Source organism: Engraulis encrasicolus, chromosome 15 (assembly GCF_034702125.1).
Source record: "Engraulis encrasicolus isolate BLACKSEA-1 chromosome 15, IST_EnEncr_1.0, whole genome shotgun sequence".
NCBI lineage: Eukaryota > Metazoa > Chordata > Actinopteri > Clupeiformes > Engraulidae > Engraulis > Engraulis encrasicolus.
This window is the reverse complement of record NC_085871.1, coordinates 25,357,348-25,366,806: the sequence shown is the minus strand read 5'-3', so window position 1 is coordinate 25,366,806 and position 9,459 is coordinate 25,357,348. Positions and strand designations below refer to the sequence as shown.

Below are 9,459 nucleotides of genomic sequence, written 5' to 3'. Positions count from 1 at the left end.
ATTTTGGCCTTATTACCATTGCCAAGGCATCCGTGACCGTGACATAAATGGGGACAAGGACAAAGAAGATGAACAGGGGAAGTCTGGCAAAGTCACGATCAGTGTTGCCTGATTGGGCAGTTTCCCGCCCAGTTGGGCTGCTTAGGATGTTGTCTGCAAATTAAAAAAGGTGTGAAAGGTGCAATTTCCCCAGTCAGAATGAATACTTACTGATAGTGGTGGCAAGTATTCATGACAACATTTGTGAATGAGAAGCATGAATTCTGGAAATAAACTACTAAAAATATTACAGAGTGGACTTTTATGTAACTAATGAATACCAGCACTTCTCTCTCTGTGTCACCAGCGCTATCGATTTCTCAGAGAGAAAGAGATCAACTAATTATGAAGACAATTAACTACTGTATCTTCACGTTTTTCTCTTTCTCACACTCCGTCCGTCTGTCTGTCATTATTTCTGAAACACACCTGACTCCCCTCTCCTCTAATCCCTTGCATCTGGTCACAGGCACCATTTCCCAATGTCAAGTGTTCTAGCCTTGGTAGTGCGGGAAATGCCCATTGATTGGATAGTCTTTGGTGAAGTCTGAGGAGTATCCAATCACTAGGCGTTTCACGCACTACCAAGGTTACAACACTTGACATTGGGAAATGGTCGTTGTCTGAGAAGAGGGTGGCTCATCTCTCCATTCTTTCCTGTTCTCTCTCTCTCTCTCTCTCTCTCTCTCTCTCTCTCTCTCTCTCTCTCTCTCTCTCTCTCTCTCTCTCTCTCTTTTCTTTCTCTTTCTTATTCTCCTCAGTCCTCACCTGTTCCCTGGTTGCTTGTCCCACTACACTTTGCCATTCAAACAAACCTGTTTGTCCCTTCCGTCCCTAAAGAAAACATTCTCTAGGTAATGTGAGACTGAGCTGTGAAACACAGCCTCATTTTTTGTTGTAAGATGGTCTTGTGTTGGTCTCCAGTAGATGCTGTGATTTCATGTTGTTGAGGCCAATACGGTTTCTTGCCAATCTATCAATCTAGATGTTTCAATGTCAACAATAGACGCCTCTCTGATGAACAATGTCGACAGTAACATTTTATCTACACACCACTGAACAACATTGTGCTGATTCATTTAGTGTGTGTATGTGAGCGTGCGCACTGGTGCACACGTTATCCTGTTCTGTGATGGGGCAGCCACAATGAATGTGTGTGTGTCTGTACAGTATGCATGTGTGTCAGTCTGTGCATTTGTGTGTGTACAGTACATTGTCCTGGCCACTGAACAGACTGTGCTGTTCTGTGTGTGTGTGTGTGTGGTGCGTGCATGCGTGCGTGCCTGCGCGCCTGCGTGCGTGCGTTAGTGCGTGTGTCTGTCTGCGCATGTTATCGTCCTTTCCTCTGATGGGGTACCCCTCGAATGAATGGTCCCACTTGCGCTAGAAGAATACACCATATTAGCAGAACCAGGCAGGCCCCATGCATGCAGCAAGCATGGCAGAAGAAGATTATATCAGAGCAGGCTATACACACACTGTGTTGCCAGATTGGGCTGTTTCCCACCCAATTGGGCTGCTTAGGATGCCCGTCTGCGGGTAAAAATAGCATTTTGCAGGAAAAAAACGCTTAATTTTTGGACATAGAAATCAATAGAATCAGGCAGTATTTAGTGCTTCCAGGTGGAGTTTGAGCATGTTTTGGGCTGGAAATCATCAGCCTCATCTGGCAACCCTATACACACATCAGCAGCCATGAATGAGCCAGTCTCTTCTCTCCGGACCGGTCCTCAATCGCCATCCTAATTATCTGGGCATGCCATCCATCCACAACAAAGCTCTGTCTGTTTCACCTTCTGGAGCTCTGCATACGGTAGTGTGCAGGAGGTTGGTGGTGGGCATGTCCAGATTAACGCACAGGCTAGATATGGCTGCAGCCTAGGGGCCCAACCTGCCAGGGGGCCCCCGATTGCCCAAAAGTAAAAAATCGCAGAAATGTGACAAGATGCAAAATGTCCTCATTCGAAAAAAATAATCAATCGTGTAGAATAGAGTTGGTAGACATGTTATCTTACATTCTTAGATTGTGATTATGACACTGTCTACGTACATTTTTTTGGCGAAATTTGCCTTCTGGGGGCCCCATAGCAAAATATAGCCCAGGGGCCCCAGGCCATCTTAATCCGGTCCTGGTGGTGGGGTAAAGGGGGGGGCTGTGCTGAAACCTGAAGCCAGGTAACAGAGACTCTTCCTGGGCTAAGACCTGGTCTGAGATCCCCCTCCCCTCCTCCCCAAGAGAGCTTCCAGGTTCCTCTCCGTCCGCAGGGCTTTTTTGCTGACAGCTGTGGGCAGAGGGTGGGGTGACCTGACCGGGAACAGGCAGACCAGTGTTTCGCAGTGCATACAGTATAGGCAGTGCACGTGTGTGTGTGTGTGTATACACGCATGCACGCACACACACACACACACACACACACACACACACACACACACACACACACACACACACACACACACACACACACACACACACACACACACACACACACACACACACACACACACACACACACACACACACACACACACACACACACACGCACACACAAACACACACGTTAGCATAGACAAACAGGAGTACATACAGACACACATTCACTAAAAATACTCCTACTGCCAAAAGCTGTCTTACACACTCACACACAGGCTGACATAGACAAATACACAAACTCATACTCAGACATGCTTTAGTTTATAGCGCTCGCTCGCACACACGCATGCGCGCACACACACACACACACACACACACACACACACACACACACACACACACACACACACACACACACACACCAAGCAATCCTTGGTAATTTTTTCAACCTTGTAAAAATGTTTACTAAATTGTTTCAGTGGCTCATCAACTTGTAAGAGGGTGAAAGGTGCCTCTGTATTCACTCTGCCCTCCCCCGGGGACTGGATGGTAACCGTACGGACAGACAACTGTCGTTGAAGGCGTGGAAAGCGGCGAAAGTAACTTACTTTCTATGGAAGAGAAAGCAGCAGTACCATCTAAAGCGCCAAAAGCTGCAAAAGTGTTTCTAGCGCAGAGGGCATCAAAAGCGTTAAAAGAGAAGTTGAACTTCAGTGAAATATGTGCTCATATGTGATGAGCTTGTTGTGGGCAGCCAATTGAATGTTTTGATTTTTCTAAACGCAAGCTTCGGTTGGTCACTCTCCCTTATCGAATGCTTCAGGTTGAATCGTTTGGCGCGTTCGACACCCATAATCTGTGCTTTGCAGGCGAGACTCTGCAGCGTTTTAGCTCTTTTAACATCTACTGTCTGTCCGTACAGTAACTGCACTGAGTATATTTGGAGGAGCAGCCTAAATAAATTTGTTCTACTCGTCCAGAGGACTGAAAATATTGCTTTAGGGTACCCAAAACGCTGGTGCCATGTGGACGCAAAAAACTTAAATGGATTCACTCGAAAACGTGTCTAAGTGGATAGAGTCTGTTTGGAGGAGCGCGCAGTCTGTCTTTAGTTAGCATTGGTCAATCAAAAGTCTAAAATTGGTCTGAAAAGCATTCAGGTCTTATTTCAAAATCAATTAAAAAACACAGACACTTCAGATATTGACCCAATGAGTCAATTTGAATTCAATTATAAAGGTTTTACAATTGCGCTCCAGCAAATGTTATCTTGAAATGTTAATCTAGTAGTAGAGTAGCAGTGTTGCACTCTTCATCTGACAATTGAAGACCTATAGCACCCTGAAAAGCTGCACCTGCTGAAAAAAGAGTAGAACAAAAATCTTGAAATGTTAAAGGGGCTCCAGGTAGGATTAAAAGTTTAATTAATCACTGTCCCGAGTCGGCCGATGGTTATGTGAATCATTAGTAAGTGAACGATGGCTCTCGCAACCACTTCCACGGTCCACTGTCAGAAAATCCCAAATGCAACTTTTTGACAGAGCGCTCCGAAGGAGTGTTGTGGGAAACACTTTTCATACGAAAAATCGCTTTGCATATCGTATTCAGATATGTATCAACTGCTGGCATCCCACGATGAAAAACATTCTCACAGCAAGTTTATTTGAACAGCATTTTTTCATTATGGTGTAGATTTTGAGACAGGCATGCCACGAGCACCGCACAGACGACATCATCCTACCTTGTGCCCCTTTAACCCATGTCTTTTTGTTCCTCCGTCCCTCCCCAGGATGATGACGCCCTGAAGCACCTGAGTCTGGAGGAGAAGGAGTGCCTGCTGTTCTTCGAGGAGACCATCGACTCCCTGGAAGATGGTTTCCAGGACAACCTGGACCAGGTGGATGGGGCGGTGTCATCCTCAGGTAGCCAAAAAAAAGTCCACTTCAACCAGGATTTTTCTGCTCCCTACTTTTTTTGTTGCATAACGTTTTGGGTGAAAACCCTTCTTTGACGTCTGAACAAAGGTTTTCACCCGAAACGTGCAAAAAGAATGGAGCAGAAAAATCCCGGTTGAAGCAGGCTTTTTTCCTTGTTTTATCTTGTCATTTTGTTGTGCCGCTCCCAGCTCAGGTGCTTTTGGATGTGCAGGCTTTAACCTACTTCTTCATCCTCAGGTAGCAACACACCTGTGGAGGGACTCTCACCTGTGTCCGCCCCACAGAGTCCCATCCAGGCATCCACACCTGTCCCTCCGCATCTGCACAGCCCTCGGGATAACGACATCATCGACCTGGTTCACCCTCCTCCATCTGACCACATGGTGTTTCCAGCCACCATGCCAGGTAGTTCTTCAGCTGTTACTGTATTGTCATGGTGAACAAAGACTTAACTTGTGCTAAAATGACGCAGCATTATTGTTTTAAGTAGGCTAGTATGAATGCCAGGGTTTTTTCCACTGATGACTCTACTAGTTTACCTGCCTTAATTTGTATTATGGTAGGTTAACTATTTGCATTATTCCATGTTTAAATGGAGTTTAAATTTTATTAGGCATCATTACATTTCAGATGAAAGTGGATTAGTTAAAATATGTAAACATAACTTTTTTGAGTAATAATAACATTGTCTTAAACAACACACAATGTAATGATAACACATTACCAACACGCCTTTTGTTGTGAAATCTCTTTTGATCAGATTTCCAAAGCCTTGCAGTGGCCCCCGAGACTCACTTTGAGATGAAGGCCAAGCGGGACCACCTGGAGAACTTCCCCTCCGAGTACCAACATCTCCCCCAAGCCAGCAGCAGCAGCATGCCCTCCGCCCAGGGGCAAGATGGGGGCAGCGTTGGTGGAGGTGCTCCTGGTGGTGGAGGAGGCTACCAGCCCCCGCCAGGTTCCGTCCCGACACCGGTGGTAATCGCCCAGAAACTGGCCGAGAACCAGGGCGAGAACCAGGTCCTGCTGCCCTCCATGCTGGCGAAACGCCGACGGAGCCTGGAGACAACGACCCGAGTTATGAGCCCTCCCTCCCCTGTTGCTGAGCAGCCAGGCAAACAAGGGCCACCCACTTCCACCAAGCCCACCATCAACGTGAACCATCACATGGTTGCCGTGGCAGCTGTGAATGCGGCGCAAGAACGTCGGGCGCAAGCGCTGGCGAATCTGGGCGCTGGAGCACCACACCCCATGGAGGGTGGGGAGCCACCCTGCAGGAGGAACCTGCCCACGAGAAGTGTCTCTTTCCGGGACTCGGCTCCTGAGAAGTCCCACATGGAGGCGTTGTCCAAGCTGGGCCTGGTGAGGACCAGAGCTAAGTCCATCACCCCCACTGTGGAAGCCACCAATGAACCTGATCTACCTTTGGCAAAACCCAAGTCTCCAACTCCAACCCCAATTGGGACAACAAGCACCTCATCCTCATCTTCATCCTCGTCATCCTCCTCTCCTAGCCCCACACTCAAGGCTGAAATCCACACCGACTTTAACCGGTTTGGTGGGAAGTCAACAGTGGTCACGCCATCACCGATGACTTCGACAACTCCTGATGTCCCCGCATCCTTCATCGTTCCACCGAGTGCGGATGTGGTCTCCAGGGACTTCAACAGCTTTGGTGGGAAGACCATCACAGTGATCCCAGCAGCCTCCAACTCCCCTCCTCCTTCAGCTAGAACAACACCTCCACCACCCAAGGCCGACGCTCCAGCCTTCGAAACCAACAGCACCTACTACGGCGGTAGGACCAAGACCATCATCCCAGCCTCTGCCCTGGCTCGAGCAGATGTTCCTGATGGTTCAGTGCACACACCCCGCACACACACCCCATCTCCACCATCTACGATCAGGGGAGAGATCCCGAATGCCCCTACTCCAACCCCTACTGTGCCAACCGCCACATCCAACAGCATCGGCCATTATGGCTGCAAGAGCAAAGTGATCACACCCACCCTACCAGCAACAGCACTTCCCAAGGTGGTGGACCCACCGGCTCAGCTTGAAGCACCAGCGCCCAGGCCTGATGTCCAGGTGACCCGGGGCAACAGCTTTGGCAGTCGGACACCGGTGGTGGTACCAATGCCAGGTATGATAGCAGGAGGTACACGAGGCACAAAGTCGGCGACTCTTCCACCGACTGCTCCCAAGCCGGCGAATCCCCACCGCACCACTAGGCTGCCATCGTCACCACCACCAGAACCTGAGCCACGCCGCAGCAGCATCAGTAGCAAACCGGGCAAGCCCTCGTTCCGATCGCAAGGCATCACTGTGCAGTTTTCGGGCCGCGGTGCCACAGACGAGTCCAGGCGGGAAGCGCTCCGTAAGCTGGGTCTGCTGAAGGACACCAAGGACATGTCTTTGCTGTGACACACTCAGAGATGCACAAACACACACACACCTTATTAAGCTGTGTGTTGGAAATTTAGTATGGGAATCAGAGCAACAAATTGGCCTGTTCAATGACAACGTGGACATGTCATTGCTGTGATGCACACACACGCACGCACACGCATATGTCTGTCTGAACACAGCGTGGGATTGACAGCAATCGGAAGAGATGAATGCAGTGTTCAGGAAATGTCTAAGAAAAAATCAGAAGGTCTCACTCCTTTGATGTTTGGTGTTTGATAGTAATTTAACTTTGAATGGTGAAGAAGGAGAATATTCAAAAATAAAGGAGTATAACCGGTTTTAAGTCACTTTGAGGCGAATGCAACAGAACAAACAACAGACAGCAATCTGGATAGAGAGGGGCCTTTAAGACTCTTGAGAGCAGTAAGTGCCTTTCGGACGTTAGGATGACAATCAGTGTGCAGTCATTGGGGAAGATGTGATTGTTTTTTGACACCACCACTGGAGAGAGAGAGACGCCAGGTGCCCTCTCATTGTGAACTCTTGAGAACCGCTGAGTAGATATTTTTCATGCTTTATTAGATGGCACTACTTGACCCTACTGTTTTTTTTACACAGTTAACATTTTATCCAGAGTGCCTTACTTGTGTTGAACTGGATACAGGGATAGTCACTGGAACAACTTGAGGTTAGATAATGTCTGTGTTAAAGCTCAAGGTTGAGGGAGCCGAGAGACAACCAACAACCAAAAGAAGACAGCCATTCTTTGAGATACCTACCACCTAGGCTACATTTTTTCCACTCTGGTACATGACATTGAACCTGTGTCCTTATGATTCCAATGACCAAGCGGTTACGCAGCGCTATTCAGACATGCCGCTATTCAGACATTGATGTATATTGTCTGAATACCGGTGTGCGAGATCAACGTGGGAGTTCGATTAACTGGGGATGATATCCAGCGCAACTACATTTACCTTACGCAGTTGTGGTCCGATTCGAGCCTAATGTTGTTTCATGTTAGGGGTGACATGCACCGTGAGGCTCGAATGGGTAAATGTAGTTGTGCTGGTTTTAAACAGGTGTTGGTCACGTCATCCCCAGTTAATCGAGCCCCATGCTGATCCCGCACACCGGCACCAAAATCTGCCAAATCTGTGGCTTGTGCTACGTTGCTCAGGTCTTATCAGTTTAGGGAGAGTGCAAACAGTTACCCTAACCCTAACCCTGGACCTGACCCTAACCCTACGATATGTTTGATGTCTGAATAGCGGTATGTCTGAATAGCCCTTGCCCCCCTGACCAAGCCCCTAACAAAAAGGCCACAGCTGTTCCTGCACCTCTATCGCACAGGATCTGCTCTTCCTCTTCTCCCCATTGGATATTTATAATCTTTATGTGTCTTCTTGGCGCTTTGAACATCTGGGCCTGAATTACGCCTATTATTTTTTGGAAACTCATCTGCCTGGAGCCAAGATGTCTGGCACTCTTTGGATCCAAAATGGCACCAAGATCTCATGAGCACCAACTTTAAAATTACAATCCTTTGTGTAAACTTTTTTTCTGTTTCCTTCCTCGCGACTGTGAACAGCGCTGGGTGGTGACACGCTATTGCTATCCCAAACCTTAGCTAGCCTAGCATTGATCCAGCACATGTCTTTGGGAGTCTTGGGGTTTTTTTGACAGAGAAGGACATTTTCAATGGGCATTACACCACCATATGTGAGTCTTCAGTGTGATTTGGGATTATGTATTTAATTGATGTTATGGATAGCCAGCCTTGATTTTGATTTTCATTTGATTTTTTGTTTGATCGGCCAGTCGAGTAAGAGAGCAATGTTATGTAATGTTGTACAGTACACATGTTATAAGTTTTGGCTAGCACTACAAACAAATACTGAAACACTACCAGTCATCTATGCTACCTGGGACACTTTGAGAGGGAAGATACAAAACGTGAAAACTGATTACTTAAGAGATATTTTAACCCCTTAAGACAGCATTATGAATTAGCTGTTACCATTATGGCAATGACCAAGTCGTAATGTATTACTAAAGGCCCCGTGCACGGTCATAGTAGTGTAGTACCATAGTAGTCAACTTTCAATGTCTATTACGGCGTGCCACAGGAGGTACGACATGCATTAAGGGGATAAGGTCAGGCCTTGTACTCATAACAGCTAGCAAAAGCCACTGCTTACTTGGGGAGCGTACCTATGTTCCCTGGGTTCTATGTTCCCCGGTCTTTGTATGGGACAGGGGAGCTTAGGACTCTTTTTTCCAAAAAAAGGGTTCCATGTTCCCTGCATTTTATCTAACCGAGTTTTCAAATTGTGCCCTTCCCAAAACCATTCCTAAACCTCACCTGTCAGTAATGCAGTGTTTCTGAGTTGTACATTTTGAAAAAGGGGTCCTAAGTTCCCCGCATTGTATTTAACCCTTCCCAAAACCTGTCAGTAATGCAATGTTTCCGAGTTTTCAAATTGTGCCCTTCCCGGAGAACATAGGACCCGGGGAACATAGGGATGACCCTACCTACTTGTCTGGATTCTGTTGTCATACAACTGGGACAAAGACCAAAGGGACAGGTTTGTTAAAGCAGGCCAAACAGCCAGGAGTCAGTGACATTTGACCTTTGCACAGTGCAGCGCACACAATCATTCCTCATGTGGTAGCTGTTTCTTAATTTCTCTCTCTCGCTCT

General features: G+C 47.4%; 1 protein-coding gene across 1 annotated transcript in view; it reads left to right on the top strand.

Annotated features, from left to right (window-relative positions):
• The window catches only part of LOC134463921 (mucin-2), a 14,775-nt gene extending 5,574 nt beyond the window's left edge, over positions 1–9,201 (top strand). Inside the window, exons 3-5 of the mRNA XM_063217264.1 lie at positions 4,200–4,332; positions 4,585–4,752; positions 5,108–9,201. Coding sequence (XP_063073334.1) covers positions 4,200–4,332; positions 4,585–4,752; positions 5,108–6,771 — 1,965 coding nt within the window. The 3' untranslated portion in view covers positions 6,772–9,201. The remainder of the gene's footprint in view (positions 1–4,199; positions 4,333–4,584; positions 4,753–5,107) is intronic.
• Positions 9,202–9,459: the final 258 nt, after the last annotated feature.